At 46.6% G+C, this 23,070-nt stretch overlaps 3 protein-coding genes across 3 annotated transcripts; 1 reads left to right on the top strand and 2 right to left on the bottom strand.

Moving 5' to 3' along the window:
* Positions 1-3,559: 3,559 nt before the first annotated feature.
* On the top strand, positions 3,560-4,384 carry LOC120643928. Its single transcript, XM_039920443.1, has one exon. It carries the CDS (start codon positions 3,614-3,616, stop codon positions 4,058-4,060), a length of 447 nt encoding a protein of 148 aa, XP_039776377.1. The 5' UTR covers positions 3,560-3,613; the 3' UTR covers positions 4,061-4,384.
* A 1,236-nt stretch (positions 4,385-5,620) lies between these two features.
* LOC120643927 (pectinesterase-like) lies at positions 5,621-8,260 on the bottom strand. Its single transcript, XM_039920442.1, has 2 exons — positions 7,072-8,260; positions 5,621-6,576 (listed from the first exon to the last, which is right to left on the bottom strand). The coding sequence occupies exons 1-2, from the start codon at positions 8,117-8,119 to the stop codon at positions 5,897-5,899; spliced, it is 1,728 nt and encodes a 575-aa protein (XP_039776376.1). The 5' UTR covers positions 8,120-8,260; the 3' UTR covers positions 5,621-5,896.
* Positions 8,261-20,300: 12,040 nt separating this feature from the next.
* Positions 20,301-22,586, bottom strand: LOC120643926. Its single transcript, XM_039920440.1, has 2 exons — positions 22,011-22,586; positions 20,301-20,494 (listed from the first exon to the last, which is right to left on the bottom strand). The coding sequence occupies exons 1-2, from the start codon at positions 22,569-22,571 to the stop codon at positions 20,486-20,488; spliced, it is 570 nt and encodes a 189-aa protein (XP_039776374.1). The 5' UTR covers positions 22,572-22,586; the 3' UTR covers positions 20,301-20,485.
* Positions 22,587-23,070: the final 484 nt, after the last annotated feature.

The raw sequence follows: 23,070 nt of genomic DNA, 5'->3' as shown, positions 1-23,070 counted from the left end.
TTCGCAGAAAAGAGTGTAACGGCTAGTTTTTTGAGGGGTGTCTATATATACCCAATGCCCGGCCATTGGGAGGTCCTCTTGGCCATTTGGATAGCATTCTTGACACATTAGAGCTAAGGCATCCCTCTCTCACACACACTTGCTTAGAGATTGCATTCTTGAGAGTGTGAGAGCTTCCTAGTGCATTGCATCAAGAGTTTGAGCTTTGTGGCATTAGGGAAACTTCAAACAAGCGTCATCAACTTGTTACTCTTGGGAGTTGCCGCTCCCTAGACGGCTTGGAGAAGTGGATTTCGTGGAGCACCTCCAAGGAGATTGTTGAGGAGCCCCGATTTCGGTTGTGAGAGATTTTGTGCTCACCTCACCGGAGTGGTGAAGAGCAACTCTAGTGGAATCGAGGTGTGGAGTGGTTTCTTGATTCAAGCCGGCTCAAGATCAAGAGGTTCTTGATAGAGGAGCGGTTGATTCTTGGAATCCACCTCAACGTGGATTAGGGGTGACCGGCAAGTCATCGACACCACGGGATAAACTCTTGTGTCAAGCTTGGTTACTTCTCTTGCTCACTTTAATTGTTGTTTTACTTTGAGCAATTTACCTTACTAGAGCTTGATTTGTATCTTGTCACCCTAGGTTGCAAACCCATCTAGAGATAGTAGTAGCATAACATAGGGCTTTCCTTTGTTACTAATTAAATTTCTCTAGTGTTATTGGTTTTAGTTTTTAAACCGCCTATTCACCCCCCCTTTAGTCGGTGTTCTTGATCCTACACACATGCACCCAAACGGATCATACATGCACCAAAATAGATCTGCTGGGCTGTCAGAAATCTATCAGGCCGATTCCTCGTAGTGGCCCGTCCGACACGCTTTCAGGCAATGGACACTGGTTCTGTAACGCGCGCAATATATAGTCCTCCGGTTAAAGTTAAGGCATGAGAATCAAAGAAAGAAATCGGCCCAAATAGCCAAATCAGCCCAATTATAAAACAGAAGAGGAGGAGAGCTCACATTCTCTTCCGCGCTCTCCCGGCAGCGGACGCGCGTCGTCCGCGCAGCAGCTACGCGAGCGTTCGACCTGAAGGAGCTCAGCAGCGCCAAAAGCATTCTCTTCCGCCCTGCCAGCGGCAGCCGCGCGTCGTCCTCATCGTCAAATCAAGCGGCTTACTGTGTCTTCTTCAGCTCTGCCGGCGGCGTCCGTGTCGTGCTCGCGATCAGACGCCTCTACAAGCGCAGCCTTGCAGGGGCACGAGCAATAGCTTGCCGAAGTTCAACTTTTGGGTGACCTTGCAGTCAGCGACGAGAGCGCCGCCCTCCATTTGCGGCTCACAGGCGGAGTCCTCATCCTACGTTATCCGTTGGGTTATCCACACCCATTGGATAATTACCCTCCAATTTGGGAATGGATGATATGGGGATGGATAATTATGGGCATGGACATGGGTTTGTCCGCACCTTCCCGAACGGCATCGCGACTACCTCCCTCATCCCCCGCGAGCGACCTCGCCGCCGGCGCCCCCATCCTCCGCGTGCAGGGTCGCTAGATTCAGACCAGAAAGAGAATGGAGGGAGAGAGAAAGAAAAAAGAGAATGGAAGGAGAGAGAAAAAAAAAGAGAATGTGAGTGGAGATAACGGGAAGGGATAGCCGCTAGGAATGGGTTGGGAGGAGTCATGTGGGCGTGGGGTCCTTCACGATGGGTGGATCGTGGGTTTGCTTCCATTCGGTCACCCACAGAAGCAGGATTGAGTAAATATTTTCATGAGTACAATAAATTATTTATCATATTATGTAGGCTCGATAAGAACTTGTAATCTCAAAGCAATGATGGTTCTCTTTATTTAGACCAATCAGAGAGAACCAGAGACAATTTCAAAACTAATATAAGTCATAGCTAACATACAAATATCTAAATCTATATCGCCGAACCAAAAGGGAGCCTGTGAAGGCCTCTGCCTTGCTGCTGCCAATCCCGTCGCTCCGGCTGTCTTTGGTGTGCTTAGTTAGTTTTTTTTTACGTATTGTGTGTAACCTGCGCTGGTTGTGCTTTGGGCCCATGGGAGCGTCCTTTACTTCTCGCCACAGTCACGTTCCTATTTGCCTGGGCCGTTCCTGCGTCATAGGCTGCTCGCTGTATTCCCGATGTGTGGCAATTATTTCGGCCTTTTTTCGTTGTTGCAGCTGGACAGACTCCTGCCTGGGCCAGCGTACTTCGTATGCTATACCAATCGCCATACCATTACTAAGCGCTGCTCTGTTGTTCTCGCCCCCCAGCTTACACCTGTGTGGCAGTTTTCCTGCTTCCGGCGCCGACTGGATTTCTCGGGCTGCGTCGTCGCCTACACCGTGTCCTGGAGTTTCTCGGTTGCATCATCGAGTGCAGCACCTTCTCCTTTGCATCTTCGACCCCTTTTCTTTCCTTCGTTCCCCTTTGCTAATCTCTAAAATTTGCTAACTCCTCTTCAGCTATATTTTTTTACTGGTGCAGATTGTTGTTGTTATCGATGATGCATATTTTCTGTTATGGTCTAGGGTCCAGTCGCCTGCTATGTGCTTTGGTCGTCGTGCTCCCGAGGCCTCTGGCTCTTCTGTTGGCCTGCATTCCAGGTGAGATTACCAATTCCAGATTCTACTGCTGCTCATTTCCGTCGCATATTATTTTGTTATAGTTGTTTGCAGCTATGTTTCTTCTTTTCGTTTTCTGATTGTGGCTGCCTGGTCTCCCTGCCGATGAGCTTTGAAGGGGAATTTTTCTATGTTTGTGGACTTGTGGTGACCCTATGTGCATGTCAGCTCCATTTGCATTGCACTATTGTTCTTTCTATATCTTTATTGTTATTGCTATCATATTTTCATTTGTTTAAAACTTATGTGCAACGGACAAATGGAAGCACATGGATACGGGCGATCATTATTAGAGGTAATAGAGATTTCTTGGATATGGTAACATGTTTGGTATGGTTGAAGCATTTGAGGTGCTTCTGTTGATTGGATTTGGTCATGAATTGAGCTGTTCCAGAAAATTGCCTTTCTTACCGTGCTCCGGGTGTGGCTGTGACTCCTCTCCAATCTAGAGAAAATTGCCCTTTCCAGTCTAGAGAAAATTTGTAGTCGATTGCTATGGTGCCCCTTTCCAATCTAGAGAAAATGCCCTTTCAAACAAGGTTGTTAGGATCAACAGCATGCCACATGTACTGTCTTCGATAGCCCTTTCTTACAGACATTCAACAACATAAGTTCTTTATAATAAATAACAATTTGTGTTCTTTGTTAAGATAAACAAGAATAGTGTTGTATGATGATGTTGCTCCTCCATGCCTCCAACTTGTATTTTCGTTGGAACCTTCAAAAGTTATTGTGCATGATCAGTGCAACAAAATCCATACACTGGCATGCGTGACCACTCTACGGGCGCGGCATTAGCGCGCCTACCTTCATAGTAGAACATAACCGAGATGAAAAGGAATGGCTAAAGTTAAGGCATGAGAATAAAAAAAAAATCGGCCCAAATAGCCAAATTCAGCCCAGTTATAAAACAGGAGAGGAGGAGAGATCCCCCCACCCACCCGATCCCCTCGCCCTCGCACCGCCGCCGCCCGCCGATTCCAACCAAGCAGCATGCCGCCGCCGCCGCCGCCGCAGCTGTTGGACGAGCTCGTCGAGGAGGTCCTCCTCCGCTTCCCGCCTGATGACCCAGCGAGCCTCCTCCGTGCGGCTCTCGTCTGCAAACGCTGGAGCCGCCTCGTCTCCGCCCGACGCTTCCGCGCCCGGTTCCGCGGCTTCCACCGCGCGCCCCCCATGCTGGGCGCCGTCGTCAACGACGACGGCTTCGTGCCCACGTCCTCCTTCCGGCGCCAGGTCCACGCCGAGCTCCGCCGCGGCTGGATGGTGCTCGACGCCCGCCACGGCCGCGTCCTCTTCCACAGCGTGAACTGCTATTCCCAGCCGTGGGTCCCAACCCTCGCTCTCTGGGACCCATTCACCGGCGAGCGGCGGGAGCTTCCGAGGATGCCGCGGGTGCCTCAAGTGCATGAAAAACTCAAGTTGCTGTTGCAAGTTCTTTAAGACGAAGAAGGAAATGTGTACTGGTGATGCAGATGGCATATATGTGTTTCGTGGCTTGTAACACTTTTCATGAATGGCAGCGCAGTTCTGCTTGCCTTCATGCTTTCTGGATCGTTGCCTAGTGGTTTAATGGATCGTCAGTAGTCTCTCTTACCTTATGTTTTTCAGCTTGCTAGTTTGTTTAAAGCGTCTGTTGGACTTATCTGTAAGATGTTAACGTAGCGGCACCAGCAGCATTGATCTTGCCCTATGTTAAGCTTTGCAGTGAGAGTGTGAGACCTTGGAATGAACATGCTATTATAGTATTGTCTCCCTTATCTACAATTACTGGTCATCTCAGGTTCTTGTGGTTGAAATTCCTTTGACCATATTGTGGAGATTTTATTTTCTTGTGCTTTTAGCATGCAATTTCTTGAGGTGAAATCTTCAGGCATGTGTAGTGCCTCACTTGGCCTAGTTGCAGAGAAGAGATTCAGTCTGTAACCTTATTTTCTGATTGTGATGCATCTGATGCCAGCATGTAACATTCCCATGCTTCATAAGCCGGTTCAATGACATTCTGAATCTGTACAAATGCCACTGTGCTTACTCCCTCTGGACGACCCGGCCAGCCTCCTCGGCGCGGCGCTGCGACCTCCGGAGCGACAACGAGGGCCGCAGAGAGCGCGGCATCTCAGAACCGAACGTACCTCACCATCTGGGTCTGATATTCGGCGTCTGCCCGCGGAGCTAATAAGAAATACATCAAATTCAGTCAACGGTTGTCAATTATTTTTTTTTAAGAAATTGCGGGAGCACCGCTTTGTCATTTAAGCTGGGAGAAGAAGACTAGCGTTTAGAGTGCTTACACTGACAAACATTATCAATTACTCCTCATCTAAAAGTGATCATCATTGGTCCTCACTAAGTCACTAGTTCCTCACTAGTGGAGCAAATTTTACCACAAGTAATTTAATCTGACCAATTGACCATTCTATCCATGTACCTGATTGGACCGATAAAAGATAAACAAACATGCGTGCATTTTTGCACACTTTTATGCCTGCATGTGCTTTGGCATAGCATATGGTACTTAGTTGCATATTGATTCATTGTTTAATGAACATGAGCAATATAGTGATTTAACACACTTTTTGTGGTGATGATATATATATATATATATATATATATATATATATATATATATATATATATATATATATATATATATATATATATATATATATATATATATATATATATATATACACACACAGAGAGAGAGAGAGCTATAAAAGTGTATATAGTCCCTTTTCTTGTGGCTAATTATTCTTCCACGTACGCCACCACCATGCACGGGATACAAACATACTCCCTCCATTCTAAATCATAAGTAATTCCAAGAATCTTGCAGAGTTAAAGTTTTTGAAGTTTGACAAAATTTATATGACAAAATAATAACATTTATGATACCAATTAAGTATCATTAGATTCTTTGTTAGCTATATTTTCATAGTGCACCTATTTGATGTCATAAATCTTTATATTTCTTTCTATAATTTTGGTCAAACTTTGAGATGGTTTGACTCTCCAAGATTCTTGGAATGACTTATAATTTGGAACGGAGGGAGTACATCCACATCACACAAGCCCCACATACAACTCAACACATTTTTTTTCTCCACAATGTATATACTCCTGAGTCCTGACTCCTAAGGCTTCCCTTCAAATAAAAGGCATCGCAGTTAATAATTTCCTTTTCCATCTTTTATTTTATTTAAATTGGTTCATATCTGGTCATAGTTAATTGGTCCAGGCTATAGTACACAAAATACATGTATTAGACCACATTCTACCTCACAGTCCAGACGTATAGGTCACTCCAGTGCCACCCAACCACGAGTCTCCCATGATAAAATTGGCCACGGTAAACCTTGTGGCATCTGATCTGGACAGTGACGTGTGCACCCCAGTCCATCTCACGCGCTTACTTGTCCCGGCACCAAACCCAGTGTTACTGTACTCACCGTAGTATAGCGTGTTTAGGGCAAACTGGCCCGACCACTCTAGCCAACCCGCCGGAGAGATAGAACGATCGAGGAAGCTCTCCATCACGACCGTCCGTGAGTATTTCTGCCACGGACGACCCAGATACACTGGCGTGCCGCCGAGGTCTGGTGCCCCGGTGATCCTGCACTTGTGGATGGAAATCCCGGTGTTCTGGTTCGGATCGGTCCGGCCCTGGGCCGTGACCGTGTCCTTCTGCCCCGGGTTTGGCCTCCGAGCTTGGATGTCACAGTTTTGGATGACCACGGCGGCGTTGCCGAAGATGAAGTCCACCGTGCCGGCGATGTCGTCCTCCGCGTAGAACTGGCGGTTGGAGTGCACGTACAAGGTGTCCTGGTATGCCTGGATGGCACACTGGTACACGACGGAGAGGTCGCCGCCGACGCGCAGCGCAACAGCCTGGCCCTTCCCGGGGCCGGCGGTGTTGACGATGGTGAGGCCCTTGGCGATGAAGCCGGAGCCCATGGCAGCTGTACCACACGCAAAGATCAACAAAAGGTTTAAGGTGCTAGAATGTATGGAAGACACATGGGAGTGTACACTGTCGAGCACAATGGATCGAGAAAAGGTGAAGAGTGGGCGACATGGGAAGTGAAACATCGCTGTCGACGCTGCATTTGACGGTGCCCACGGTGCATCCACGAACCATGCATTGATGCGTGCCACTACTAGTGTAGGTGTGCTACATGTAGAAGAGATGGCATCAAAGCCTAGAAAAGGGGAGGCATCTAACGATCAAATCGAACCAGCAGGGCATCTTTCACTTGCTTGCGCATTTAAATTTGCTTCTAGATGTACAAAAAGAATGGTTGCAATCCTACCATTTTGGGTGTTTAATCCTTTGCATTATTGAAGCTTTAACATTAAACCCAGTTTTCTCCAAGATCAAATCACTGGGTGTGTAGCTTCTGTAAGCATGAGGCATGAGCAGATCATAGTCATAGATGCCGGCGTATAGCACGTACCGACGGTGGCGGTGGCGTAGGTGGTGTAGCCGTCGGCGGCGCTCTTGTGCCCGGCGATCACCGTCTTCCCCTTGCCGTCGCCCATCAGCATCACGTTCTTCTGCTTGCTCGAGATGCTCACGCTCTCCTCGTACCGCCCGGCTTTCACGTGGATCACCTTCCTCCCGCCGCTGCCCCCTCCGCCGCCGTTCGCCGCCGTCACGGCCGCGATCGCCTCGTTGATGCTCCCGTGCGTCCCGCTGCCGTCCAGCGCCACCACTGCGTCAATGGTGACGCCGCCGCTCGTCGCTCCCGCGGGGGCCACCAGGAGTTTCCTGTCGTGTTCGGTTACCCACGACGGGAACGTCGTCGTTGGTGTCGTCGCCGTGGGCGCTCCGGACGGCGGTGGGCCGCCGCGGGCGTCGGCGTTGAGCTTGTTGACGTGCAGGGCCAGCGCCGTGGCGACGAACTGGGTGAGCGCGGAGACCCGCGCGCGCACGGCGTCGCGCCCTGCTGAGACCGGCTCGGCGGCGAGGCTGTCGACGCAGGTGCCCTGGTTCGTCAGTGCGGCGCTGAGCCACGTGGTGACCCCGTCCGCATCGCCGGCGAGCGCGTCGCGGAGCTGGTCTAGGCTGATGCCGAGCAGCTCGGCACAGTCCGCCGCGCCCGACGGCGGCGCGCCGCGGAGGCGCCGCGGGGACGAGGACGACGCCTCCCCCGAGACGTTCCGCGCCAGCGCGCGCGCCGACGCGGCCCGGGACATCGCGAACTGCACGGACGCCGCGAACGGGTCCCTCGCCGACCCCGACGCCGGCGACGTGAGCGCCGTCTCGCACGCGCTCGGGTACGGCGTCGACTGGCAGATGGCTGAGACGTTCGCGCCCCATGGCGCCGCCGGCGCCGCCGCGGCCGAGACAGCAATCCTCGACGCGTCGTCGACGGCCACATTGCCGCCCCTCGATGCTGCCGCTTCGTCTTGCGTTCCGGCAGCGACGAGAGATGCTGCCGTCGAGAGAGCTAGCAGCACCGTGGCAATGGCGCGCGACCATGGCCATAGTAGCCCGTGCATCTCGCCTCTCCCGGAGCTTTTGTGCCCACCACCACGTACACGCCTCCACTGTTGATGCTAATAATAAGCTGCTGCGTGTACGTGTTCTTCTTTGTTCAGTGCACGCAAGTCTCTTGTGTATTGCAGCACTTGCTATGGGTCTCTGCTGTCGATTTATAGGCGTAATGGCAGTTGGTACCAAACTGAGTATTGTGAGTGTTTAGTGGAGTAATGCGTTTGCATTTCACCAATGTGCTAGAAATGGGATGAACAGTCTTGCCATGTCACAACGGTTCAAGGCAAGACACTCCGGTCTCCGGACTGTTTTTACCTGTGTTGGTCGTGTTCAAGGAAATCCCGGAGCATCATATGTTTCTCCAACATTAGCCGATGAATGTAACTGCAGTTAAGCAGATTAATTTAGGGTTTAAGATTTAGAATAGACCATCACAAACTCCTTACATTGTTAAATTTGCTAGAAATGGGATGAGTAGTGTCTTGCCATGTCACAACTGCACGTTAAGGCCCATTACATTGTTGAATTTTCCGTGTATGCCCGCACGCGTGTGTGTATATATAGTATCAGAGCATGGAAGGCCATGCTAGAAGAAAGTGTCGGGTACCATGATTAGGGACACCTTAATCGGGGTACTAAGATCACTCTAAAAACGCAAACACATATTAGCCGACTGAGCCCATGAAGGCCCACAACCTCTTTCCAATCTGGAAGAAAGGAAAGAACTCAAAGAAGTACAGCATGCGGCCCATCTGCGACCCCCTCGGACTCGCGGGGCGATCTCCGCCTCACTCGAGGGCTCCCATCGGGACCCTCGACTGCGCCCCGCATCTCCGTCTCGCTCGAGGGTAGCGAACCAACCCTCGAGCGGGCAAAACATCTCCGCCTCGCTCGAGGGTAGCGAACCAACCCTCGAGCAGGGCGAATCATCTCCGCCTCGCTCGAGGCCACCCCTCGACGAAGAAGACAAACGTCCCTGCCGCTCACCTGTCCGTCGTACGGAGGCATTGAATGCCAACCACTCCTCCACAGCGCCCAGGACAGACGGCGTCAGGCCGCCATTCCCCACAGTGGCTGTGACCGGAGTCCCATCCGCCAACTCTGGCCACTGCTCCGCCATCCCGGACGCTGTGGCGGCACTATGGGAACCTGCGACGCGGGACGAGACGTGCTCGGCACAGTTTCCGTTACTATTCTGCCAACTCCGGCTGACCGAACTCCACCTCACCACACGTATGGCCCCGGACCCGCCCCCTGACCGGGAAGGGGTCCGGCGTCGCCACGTGCCCCTCAAGGAGGGACGCTCAGCACTCGCAGCCGGAGTCCCGGACCCCCCCCCTCGAGGGGTCCGGGATCTCCGTGTGTCTCCCGGACCTCCGTTCAGGGTGGTCCAGGACCGCCGCGTAACCCGCTATCACTGGCGCACGCAAGACCCTGACCTGCAGGGCCCGCGGAACGTCACCATGCCACATCTGGAGGACTATACACCCTACAACGATAACCACGCTACCTGCTGGGGCTGGCAGGACTCCGGTGCGATCTCCGGAAGACCAAGGACGATATCCAGGACAACTGCCATGCTCGACGCCACGCCCCACAGTGTACTTCCTACAGTATGCGACCACTGTACCCCCGCGATTCGGGGGAAATGACGATTTCCCCGTTCCCCTGCGCATGTACACCGTCCCTCCTTGTGACTATAAAAGGAGGAGACGGGCTCCCTTTAAGGGAGGTCGCAATCATCTTCACGCGAACACGACGCTCAGCACTCGATACTAGCACTCGCCTCAATCGACTTCTCCTTTAGCAGAGACCTGAGAGCTTCCCTCCCTCTCTCGCCACGCATGTATCCCCCTACTACAGGCTCCACCGGTGCAAGATAATACAGTGCCCTCGCACACTCCCTTGCTGGACGTACGGCCCCGTGGCCGGAACCAGGATAAACCCGTGCGTTACTGTGTTGGCTCTTGCATCAACGTCTGGGATGAGGAAACATGCAGTATTACTAGTTGGGATCCGGACCCCCGGGTCAGGACACCGACAGAAAGAATTTCAATAAAAAAAGAAGTCACATGTTGTCCTCCATCTTTCACTTTAGTGCACAGGTGTCTGCAAATATCAGCATCCATCTGTCATTTTCTGTGCTCAGGAGCTGCAGAATATATGGATTCCATATTCATATAATGATTGTCCATCGGTACTTGTACTATCAAGGTTTCAGGCATCTTAAGAAACCATGTTATGAGCAAAGTGTGCATGCCTCCTACAAGTACTTAAGGGTTAATCCCTGCATGCATGTGTGCTCTCCAAATTGCATGCACATGAGGAATATTTTATATCGTCCATGCGTCGTTGTTTAGAGACTCAGAGCCATCTCTCAGGCGTGAAGATAAATAAAGCGTCCCTTCACTTGGCTATATAAGCAGAGAGAGACGTTTAGGCGGAGAGAGAGAGAGGGAGGAGAGAGAGAGGAAGCAAGCAAGGAAGACACACAATCTTTGAGTTCCTGAGAGCACTCATCTGTAGTAGTTGTACTCCCTCCTTCCCCGTTTATAAGGCATGGTGGAACATGACACGGTCTTCTAAACAACACTTTGACCATTTATTTATCATATATTATATCACTTTTGATTATAAGCTTATAATCATTGTAAACTATATTTGATTATGAATCCAATCATATGAAATTTGCATTATAAAAACAAAAATTTAATAGTCAAATTATTGGTCAAAAATGAGAAGGTTTGAATCTTGATATACGTGTATGCCTTATAAACGGGGAAGGAGGGAGTAGTGTTTAGCCAATCCACTGTGTAATATTCAAGAAGACCGCTATACCGTGTCTGCTGTAAGGTTAGTTGTTTGTGGGATTTCCCAAAACGGAAAGCCATATGTAAGCATGTTTGTTTTACTAGAGTAGTTTGTCTTTGAAAATCCCTTTGTCTTCTGGTCTTTTTGTGCAAGACGAGTTTCTACATGCTAGGGACCCTACAGGAGAAACATCTGCGTTTGATGCTCTCGTTAAAGCCCTGAGAGTGGCGTGTTGGAGAGCCATGCCGTAGAGAAGTGTTCCCTTCGGGTGGAACTGCCGGGGGAGACGATAGAGCTCATTTTGCATAGGCACGACTTGGGACATCCGAGAAAGGTTACCTTTTTAGGATAGCTTGCGATAAATATGGTGAGTACCGAGTAGAACAAACACAACTGCTGAGACATTCCGACTGTATTGTTGGTTTCGCCAGGAATATAGCTGCTCGCTAATATAATTATCTCGTCCTAATACCGCGATCAACACAAATGCAATATTATATACGACAGAATATTTTAAGCTAATCACAATTTGCTTAATTAAACACAGCCTAATACCCCTCTCACGAGAGCCATACAATCTTAAAATTTTGGCCGCTATATTCTAATACTCCACCGTCATTTGCATAGAATATATATTCCCTAATCACGCATAATATTCACATATAACAAGGAAGGCCACCTGCGCATTTGCGTGGCTAGATGTTACCATCTCTAATGTTACATTTTAAATTATTTAATTATTTATATTTAATATTTGTGTGTCTAGGTGTAAGTATATTTAAGGTTATAATTTTTTAATCGACTTTCATAAAGCAATTTTTTGTTGACCAAAATCTATATCTATTAAAGCTATTTTGAGGATCAATAATTTGATTTTATTTTCATACTCCTTTCTAGGTTTGAATTGGATACCATTTTGAGATAGTTCTAAGTTTGTTGTTGTATACGTTGATTAAAAAATATTTAGTTTCACTAAAGTGTAAATTTTTTAATAGTACTCAAAGTTGTGTTTTGAGGATCGCGGCAATGGCAAACAAATTATTATTCATTTAAAGGTAGTATTATTTTTTACATAAGAAATTTTTTGAGCATTTTTTTAGATTTATGTGTTACAGTTAACGTTGTAGCGTAATATTTTTATTTATTTAATTTGGATTATAAGTCAATGATTTGCGGTACCTTCTTCGCGTCTTCCTAGTACTCACCTGTTGGTGTTGCTGCTTCTTGTTTACTGTTATCTTGGCTGCTCAATGGGAGAGACAAAAAAAAGGAGAGGTTTACACTCTCATTTCCAGCTTAATTCGTAAAATCGATAGAGCGTGTGAATCCTATTCATCCCAACCATTCATTTCTTCATTATTGCCCATAATCCAATAATAGTTCCTCCACACTCCACACTCCAATCCTCCGCGTCGTACACTCCGTATCCATGCTGGCTTATGGCCTTTTCTTTTTCTCATTTTCCTTTTCCTTTTTTCTTATTTTTTCTCACCCCCTATCGTTTTCAATGGAATATGGATTTAGTGCACATATTTTGTTCCTCTCTTAGCCTTGGGTACTCATTAATCAATTCAAATATGCTGCAACTGATTTGACTAAGACAATGGTTAACATAAGGTTGCTTCTGACTTTTTTAGCGCCATTTATTAGTTTCAACATGACTTTTGACTGAAATGTTAGTAAATAGAACACATATTAACTTTTTCCGTACATGTTTCGATTGTATGCTAAAAATAATATTACAATTATTTAACTAAAATGATAGTATTTCTCAATAAACTGTGAGGCTATAACTTTTCTACTTTTTCCAGCGTGTATTGTGGTGTGCAAATATTTTTCTGAAGCTTGTTCGAAATTTTTTATCAATATTTATGCATGTAAAAAATGAATTAAAAATTATGATAGTAATTTTTTAAGAATCTCCTAGCTTGCCCAACGCTATTTGTTTGGAGTTTCATTACTATGTTACATATTGGATTAGTTTCTTTATAATGACATAGTGGGCTATATTTAGTCAAACACAGTGGTATTTTGAGCCGATTTTTATCGTAATGACAGTCGTGGGTAATTTCAATTTCTCTTATTTTCTCCGATTAACGTAGGAATTTTTAGGCCTTGAGATCGAACGTGGAGGCTCCGTTTGTTGACCAAATAATAAGATATCTTAGTACACCGTGAGGCTACAACTTTTCTACTTTTTGTAGCATGGTGCTATGGTGTGCAAATATTTTTCTGAAGCTTATCCGGAATTTTTTTATCAATATTTATACCTGTAGAAAAAATAAACTAAAAATCATGATCGTAATTTTTAAGAATCTCCTAGCTTATCCAACGCTAGTTGTTTGGATTATCATTACTATGTTAAATATTAGATTATTTCTTTATAATGGCGTGGTGGGCTATATATAGTTACACATGATATTTTGGGTCGATTTTTATCATAATGACAGTGGTTGGATGAATTTTTTTTGTAATGGCGTGGTGGGCTATATTTAGTCAGACACAAAGGTATTTTGGGTCGATTTTTATCATAATGGCAGTGGTGGGTAATTTTAATTTCTCTTATTTTTTTCGATTAATATGGAAATTTCTAGGCCTTAAGAGCGAATGTGGAGACTCCATTTGTTGGCCAAATAATAAGATCTGATTAATGTGGAAATTTCTAGACCTTGAACGCGAACGTGGAGGCTCTGTTTGTTGGCCAAATAATAAGATAATAGATAGTTTTATTCGGCCGTTCGCTCGTGATGAGATGGTTCAGAATGCTCCTCCACATTCATGGAGCATTGCATGGTAGGGAAGTGGGCAATCTCAACTCAACTCATATAACAGGAGCCATGTGCAGACGTGGAGCATGGAATGGTCCATGTTGTACGCTGATCGATAATGGTGGGCCGGAAAACACATTCTGCCAGAGAATGGCGCACGCTGAACAAAGGTGAGGAAGTGCCAATGAAAAGGCAGCTCAAGTTTTGTTTTCTCCCATTTGTCTTACGTATCCCGTGCGTACATCATGGGAACTTTTGTTCCGTGTTGGTTACATATGCTGCCCTCGAAACGAAACAATGTTTGTATGGATGGAAGTTCCTGCTATATATGCAGATCCGATCCGGCTGGTTAATTAGCTTGTGGTTGATGTGGTGATCTCAGCACCAACCTGTAGATTCGATTCACTGTTTTTTTTAATAAACACTGTAAGCCACTACACGTGGCGCAAGAACACGTATTCACAGTCCTGAAGATTATTAGCAGATCTGAGATTGATGAAGTCTCTGCGTGATTGTCTTATAGTCACGAGTACGTTGTCTACCAATGAATAAATGAATAGCTGCTTGCATTGAGAGACATTCAGGACGTCAAACCAGAGGTTTCTTCAGGTACCGGGTGGCCATCTCGTCTTGATTGACTGAACTTGACATGTGATCCCGATTGGTGCTAACCCAACAGTGACCTGAGCTGATTAGATGCCGACTGAAGTTATGACGGGTTAGAGTTTTCTATAACCACATCCAGATTCTATGCTTAACAGCAAGAGAAAATAGCCAACAGCTCAAATTTTTATTTTCTTCCCCCAAAGAATGCAAGGGCAGGAGCCCTGCCCATTCATCCAAGAGAGGGAACAATGGCTACCTTTCTCCTAGGGGCACAGTGTCTACATGTTAAAGTAACCGCCCCAGCCTCTTGCACAAAAAAGGCGAAACACCCAATTACTCATCTCCAACAGCTCGTCATGGCTGCCTTTACTTCAGATTTGAAATAAGGATTGCATGATATGCCAATGCGATGATGAGCACTGATACGATACTCATACAAGAATCTCTGAAGGTACAGTGCTTTTGAGCAGTCACAGGTTCATAGCTGGCTAGCTGTAGTCACTGTCGGTGTCCAATTGGTACTTCTACATGGGAGAATATGTCTTGCAAGATTAGCAATTCAATTGCAAAATAAAAAGACTTTAGATTATTAGAAAAAAAATCTTGCAGAATTAGAACTGTAAGTTTTTACTCTGCAGATCTGCCTTTTGAACTCATCGTAGTGATGTGATTACTATCATTTGATTCCAGTACTAATATTATACTACTTGATTACTACTTCGTTATTATGAGTTAACAGTTAAGTTGAATTTTCTCTAACCATGCTTCACTTCTTTCTAGAACTGTGATGCATTGCTTGTAGTGCAATTCCTGTGTACTAGCATCAAAATATGGCACAATGGGATGAGCACTGGTGGTTACCTAATAACGAATCTATGATGCTTGTGCAAACAATCTTCAAACCTTGCTTTCCTCTCCACACTCCACAGAATTCCTTTTAGCAGACAGAATTGTTCAGAACGCTATCCAGTTGCTGTTTAAAGTGTACTGACAAGAATCAGTGGTTAATAAAACCTAAGCCAAACCCAAACGAAATTGGATAGTGATCAAGCGAAATCAAGTCCCACACCAATGCTTGCCAAAGAGTCCCTAATCTGTTGACTTGGCCAAACAAAATGGTTTAGTGCAGAATCACAGAAGAGTTGCTACGAAGGCTCCAAATACATCAGATTTGACACCTTCACTAGAGTAAGGAACAGCACCCGCCCTAGCCTAAGTGCCGGACGCACCAGAAAGACGAGACACCAAAGCTAGGCAAATTCAAAAGCTCATCATCGCAAAATGTGTATACCTTTACTTCTGATTTGAAATAAAGGTTGGAAGGAACTGCAGTGCATGCATGCAGATATAAGGTGCCACAATGCGATGAACCCAGATGCTTACTTAGGCCAGTCTCAGTGGAAAGTGACATCGCACAGTTGCCGAGAGTGCCACATTAACTTGACACTGGAATGACATAGTCACTCTCAATGTACAATGTCATGATAGTGTTTCATAGACAACTTACAGCATTAAAAAGTACAATAGTTGTGTGATCAAATGTGCTAGAACTCAACAAAGACCGGTCTCAGTGGGAGTGTCATCCCCGTGTCGTGGCTTTGGCAACTGTGCCACGAGAGGATCATGGTGATGACCCGTGTCGTGGCTTTGGCAATTTTGCTGATGTGTCATAGTCTTTAATACCTATGACACTCTTATGACACTAGCACTGAGACTGTCCTTGTGACTTGTGAGTATATATATATATATATATATATATATATATATATATATATATATATATATATATATATATATATATATATATATATATATATATATGATGCGGTGACGTAACGGGGAGGATCGAGTCTGCCCCGCGTCGTCTTCCCGAAGGGGCGACTCGGGCGGCCCCCCATCCACCTCCGCTGCCACCCCCTCCGAGCCCCTCCTATCACCTCGCCGCCACTGGAGCAGGGCCTCGGAATCCCGAGCGCCTGCTAGGAGGGCGGGGGGGGGGGGGGGATCTTCCGTCGCTCGAAGCGCTCCCACCCGCGGCACCGCGCCGGCCATGGCTTCAACAGGGCCCCGAGCCAGCGGATCCGGTGTCCCGGGGCCGGATCCAGCGCCTCCGGGGGCGGATCTCCGTTGTCATAGTGCCGCGCCTCGGGTTGGTGGTCGGGAGAGGAGACCACGATGACGGCGCCTCTCCGGCGGCGGCTAGCTTGCCCTCGGCTGGATCCGCGCAGAGCTGCGGCAGGCCGCACGTACAGGCGGACATCGAGAGCTGGGCGGCGGCCATGACGACGTGGCTGATCTTCGTCCGGCAGCGACAGGGCTCCTCGGGCGCCCAATCCGGGGCGATCCGGCGTCCCCAGCACATGATCCACATGTGCCGTTGTGTCCAACAGCCTTGGCGACGGTGGCCGCGGTGGCGATTTGGGCGTCGCTGACCTTCAGGCTACAGCTGCATAGTCTAGCCGCCGCCTCTCGGGGTCGCCGGGATCTCGACCCAGTCGGGCTCCCGCGGTTCCTCGTCGTGAGGGCCTCCGGCTTCGACGATAGAGAGGCTAGCTCCAAGTTTCACGACTACTTCTGGCAACGACATCTTTATATTTTTGACTGTGTCTTCCACGCAGTTCTAGAGGCTCGTGTCATCTTAGCTTGAATCTGCGGATTCTCTTACTTCGAAGACTGGTTCCATCTGCACTTCGTTCCGGTGGACTATGCAAGTATCTATATTGGCCACTTGGTAGCATGGTATTCGCGGCAGACGAGGCTACAGAAGGTTTGCTAGACTTGGAGTTCGTTGCTGTTTGAAGTGGGCCAAGTTTGGTCTGTTTGGTAGCATTGGCATGGCAAGAAGGGGGAGCAGCACCAGGTGACTTTATCTATGTAGTACTTGTTCGGTACTGATTCTTCGGTGCCAGGAAGAAATTCCAAGGTCTGACCTTAACTAGTTGTACTTGGCAGTGGCCTTGCGGGAGGCATTGTTTGGATTTCGAAGAATTGCTCTCTAGGGTGAAAACCTATGATCTGACCTTAATTGGTTGGGTTACTGCAACGGTGGTGCGTGCGCGTACCATTTCCTCGTTGGTGGCATTGTTTTGGGAGCCTTATTCGAAGTCCAGGTGTTTCTATGGTAATGAAGGAGGCAATGACCTGAAGATGAAGTTGTATGTTGTAGTTTACTATGGCATGATTTTTTGTCTCGTCATTTTTTTTGTTCCTTTTACTCTTTAGGCTGTATGCATCCTAGCTATGCAGAGGTCGGGTTGGATCTTAGTATGATTGTATGATCTTGATGCAATTGTCTTAGGTCAATAAAACTTCCCTTTTTCAAAAAAAAATATATATGATGCGGCACTGCTTTTGATCAGCTAGAAGCTAGTCGCAAGAGCTGACATATCTTTGAATTGATTGCATATACTCTGAACATAGTGGTGTGGGGTCTTGTTTGAAGTTTTAATAGAAACGAGTGCACCTGTGGCGTTGGATTTTGATTTGGACGCTCGATATTGAAACTACAATTTTTTTTGTTTGAAATCGTATCCTCTTGTACACAATACGGAAGTTGAGCGGAGTGGGAAAACTGCCAAAATAAAAAATCTTGATTAGGGACTTCCCCTAGAAGGAGCGACCGTATGACGGGTATAGCCAGATCCATATTTTAAATTTAAATAATAAAACTGACATATCTAAATGGAAATAGGTGATATGGTTCAAAAGGGTTTTGAATGCTAGGCTGGGAAATATCCCATTCACTCTAGGCCTAAAATCAGCGCCTATGTTGCATGATAACTCTATCGAGCCTACAAATTGGGCCCAATTGGATCGAGCAATTTTTTTGTGTAAAAAAAGTATTTTAGTGTACGGCCAGGTTAAGGCCGGCCATTTTTTTTTTGGAAAATTCGATTCGTGCCACCACAACTCCGTGAAATTGGGTGTCACATTCAAAATCATGCCACTCAATGGCATGGATTTCAACATGAAATCCAACATCAAGAAATTGTAGTGGCATGGATCAAAATGACCCATTTTTTTTTTGCTAGCAGAAACAGCACCATACCCGGCCCAAATTAGTACCTGCCGGGCTCGGCCTATTGTGTTTGTCCCAGACCAGTCCAGACCTATTTTTTTGCTAAGGTCTAGGTTAGTGAAGGAAATTTGATATGTACAGTCCCATTTGAAACGTTCAATGGTGCTACTCAATTTATGTTTAACTTTTCATTCAATATCTGTCATAGATATGAAAGATAGTTACTTTTAAATCATAGAGTTTAATACACCCGCTGTCCTCGAACTTGTCCTGAGGTGCCAAATCAAAATCTGGCATCCCGAACTTATTAAGTTGTGCCACTTTGGTCCATAACCCTTCAAGAGGTATAAATATATGCAAAAAAAAATCCTTAAATTTTACCATCTTATGTATCTACATCCTCAAAAGCATCGTCTCCAATGTGCAGCCGGGCGCTGCTCCTCCCCGCGAGCCACCTCCGCACCTTGAACGCCGGCATGCCGCCGAGGGACCATGTCCGCGGTGTACGCCCGGACGGCGCACTCGCCCAGCTGCCCGCTGCTGCTCCTAGCCGCGACATCGGCAAGGGACCCCCTGGCGCGAACTCTAGAAGAGCTCCGGCGGGCGAGCATGCCGACGCGAGCTCGGCCGGGCGCTGTAGCAGAACCGCCCAAATTAAACCGGCTTAAGTGCGCTAACTATCATCTTAAGCGTTAATCAAGTAAACACGCACTTAAAACGGTGTAATCCGGCAGCTTGTTGGGTTAAGGATCGAAAACACTGGAAGTCTCGCACGAAGACGAGCACAGATGATTACAAGCAGATAAAAGTTCTCAAATTTAATTTATAATGCGGAGTTTTACAAACAAGTTTACGTAAAATATTAGAGTTCAAAATGCAGCGGAAATTAAATAGAAGTTTAGTTTAGAAAAACAACGATTACTACGATGACGTGAGGACGTCACATCGAGCCCACCGATGTGAATCCTGGTTAGCTCCAGCCAGCAGTAGTTACCTGAAAACAGGGTGACAACAAACCCTGAGTATACTAATACTCAGCAAGGCTTACCCGACATGGGTATACTTAGCCCACGATCTAGACATGCAAGCTTTTGGCTCTGAAGTTTATTTTTGCTGGAAAGCGACTAATGGTGGATCCTTGCTTTCATTATTTTAGCTCAAGTTTAATGTACAATTATCAACTAGGTTTGCATAAACATCTAGAGCAAACATGGTACATCACATTATATTTTCCAAGAGTATCATAAACATATATTCCGCCCTCGTCTTTCAATTCTTATTCCACTTCTTTACTACGATGTGACGCAGTGACCAAGGCTCTCATATCCGCGAGTCACGGCGAATCGATCCGATTTAACCTTGCAAGGTGGACCTAACTCACACGACGCATGTAAACCCCGTCGGGTCACGCGCGTCAACTGTTTCCATCATTACCACCGCATCTGAACTACGCCTGCTAAAACCCAGGTGATGGGCCCCTCGCGGTGAACTCCCGGAGAACCCGGAGGCGGCATCCTATCCAACACCCGCCAACTCCCACGCCCAGCGTAGCATGACGGAATTCAAATCACCGCTGTAAAGTGGTACACAGCTCACCGGTTTCGACTACCTCCTACTTCCGGTATGTGGTTAGTACTGTTCAAACTCGGTCATCAGGGCCAACAATGGTACGGTCCTCAATTGACACAGGCGGAAGTTCATTTTCTCATCTATTCCAACTCATTCCCGCCCGGTCTCCAATTCTTTTTACTCATCAACATATTTCCAAGCCAAAGCTAAGGGATCAAGATCCTAAACTCGCGAGTGACAATAATCACTCGACTTCTACCGAAATCCTATTTAGCAAAGCATTTCTATCGACACCTGCATACTAGTATAGGCCCACGGTACCTAGGGAAAACATGCATACTATGGTTCCATTCAACTCCTAGAACATAAATGCACAATACTTAAATAAACATTGAATACTCAAATTAGGGGTTATGCTCCGGGGCTTGCCTGGGTTTGACACAAAGTCAGTTAGTTAGCTTGTAGTCTTGCACCGGCTTGACATCATCCCAGTCCAAGCATGCACTCCAGTCGGTCCTTCCATCTTCTGGGTCGGTTCATCAATACACCATCTTCTGGATCGACTCCAACATCACCCTTCAGTTCCACGCGTCACACATCTAGCGTACCTAAATGAGATGCAACAATGCGGATATATGAATGCACAGAGGTACAATAGACAATGCATCAAAAAGAGCAAGCAAGACAGACACAAGGTCACGACTGAGCATCCATATGAATGAAGGTCATGAGCTAGCTTTAGCAAACATGCAAACAATATCAAGCTTAAACAAGAGTTGCATGAGCAACATCTACACATATAAGGGAGCTATAACCAAGATAGGTGCTCACATTCAAACACTACTCACAGCAGTAAGGTTTACATTAAACATGCCATAGGAGCTAAGCCTCCACCTAAGCCACATTTTAATTACTCAAGCAACCTATGTAAAAATTCATTAAACAGATATCCTGTGCATTGCTTGTTTTGTTAAAAGAGAGCATGCACATCTCATTTGAAAGCTCAAACATAACTAACACAATTGAGCAACATACTAACATGTCATACATGACTTATGATCACCAGAAAACATAGCATCCAACCCCAAATTAATTTATTTAAAGCCTTTCTTAATTTATTTAGATAATAAGACATATAGGCATATATATATATGATCATACATGTAAAGTGCACAATAAATTCTACCAAAATCACAGTAGATCACCAATACTCCTAATAGTCTACTGTACAAATTTCACATGATCAGGTTTTATATTTTATTGATTATAAAAAAACACAAATCTTTATTGCACTTAATCGTGTGAGAGCAAGTTAAATGTAAAACTTTATATTTTCTGTAAACACATGGCCATATTATATTTTATTAGGCCAACATAACATCATACAAGGGCATTGGAATCCCATTTTCCATTTTTACACATTTCTATTATTTATAAACTATTTACTTAGCATTCAACAAGTTTAATCAAAAACTCAGTCATACTGCCCTCAATGAACTTGAAATTTTTACCACAGCACACACATCACAATAATAGCCTACCATAAAAATTTCATATCATTTAGAGCATTATAACTGCAGTTATGAAAAAGACAAGCAACACTAGCATTAAAACCTTAACAAGCACAAATCTATCTTTACAGCAAATATTTTCAACTAACATCCATTATTTTATGATTCCACTGCATATATCTACTCACAAGAATTCCAAAACATCTTAATTTTCTATTTTACGATTTTTCTACTATTTACTATGCATTTTCAAAGTTTCAAGCAATTTGGTCCCTGAAACACTATTTCTATGAGTCTATGACAGTGCAGAAACCCCCCTGCACTTGTCTGAATTGCTGCACGAGGCCCTCCACGTGAAGTTGGAACAGAGGAGGTGCTCACGAGCTCGGTTTGGCAAGGGGAGGCCATGGCGGCTGCAGTGGGGTGGTGGGGAAGCACAAGAGGCTCGCCTAGGGCCGATTTGAAGCAAGAGCCGGGGTCGGAGGTGGTCTGTAGGGGGGGCAGCGGCGGAGCAGCAGCTCGAGCTGTGAGGCGAGGTCATTCCGGTGAGGGGGCAGCCGATGTAGGTTGGGGAAGGGGCCAGGGAGGATGAGGGCGTCGAGAGGGAGCTCACCACGGCTTTGATTCGGGCGGAGGAGAACCGGAGGAAGGGCTCGACGTGCAGGACAAACGGCGGCCATGGCGAGCGGCGTTCCTGCCAGCGGCGAGGCCGGTCGACGGCGCAGCGGAGCGGCGCGGAGATCAGCCTGGCCAAGGGCGTCCGCGGCGCGCAGTGGCTCGCAGAGGCGCGGCACATGGGCTTGGGGTGGCCGGCGATGGCGACAGTGGCATAGAAGGGGAGCGGCGGCTTGGTGCTCAGCTCGTGGCCGTAGCGGCCATGGCGCGGCGCCGGGCCGATTCGGCCGGGGAGAGGCTCGGTCGGGCTCGTGGAGAGGCTGCGGAGCTTCGGGGCGAGGCGAATCGGCTGTGGGGAGTGGAAACGGGGCGGGAAAGCGAGGGGTGGTCGGCGCGACGTCGACGGCGCTCCGCTCGGCTCTGCTCGTCTCGAGCTCGAGGAAGGAGAAGAGGAAAGGCGAAAGGGCAACGTGGCCTCGGGGAGAGGATAAGGACGCGCTCGAGCGGAGGCCGAGGATCGCCGACGTGTGGAGTCGTCGCTGGCATGGGCGTGCGGCATGGGCGCCGGGAGCTGTGAACAGAGGGAGAAAATGGTTCAACGAAACTTATCTCGATTTTGACCGTCCAAAACTTAAAATTTCATATAGAAACTCAAAAAATTTCAAGAATGAAAGTTGTTCAAAATTTGATTTCCTCCAACTTTTGTTTTAGGCAAAACTTCATTTGAAGATCAAATTATGGTTTAAAATTTGAAATGTTAAAACCAAAACATTAATGTCCTATTCAAAGCAAAATTAAAAGTTTTCTTCACTTTTTGCATAGCAACCTCAAAATCCACCAATATGAAAGTTGTTCACAGTATAAAACTCTAAACCTTTGTTTTTTTGGCAAAGGTTTATTTGAGCAAAAATTTAAAAGTTATTTTTAAAACATGTTTTATTGGATTTGAAAAAATAGTCATCATTTCATGTGTTAACAAGCTAGCAAAATGTAATTAAAAACATTTTTTTTGCATGCACGGTTAGTGTTAATGACGATGTTAAACACATGATTACTCC

Source organism: Panicum virgatum, chromosome 8K (genome assembly GCF_016808335.1).
Source record: "Panicum virgatum strain AP13 chromosome 8K, P.virgatum_v5, whole genome shotgun sequence".
In the NCBI taxonomy this organism is placed as follows: Eukaryota; Viridiplantae; Streptophyta; class Magnoliopsida; order Poales; family Poaceae; genus Panicum; species Panicum virgatum.
Note: the sequence above shows the minus strand (reverse complement) of the source record. Positions and strands in the feature narration are given on the sequence as shown.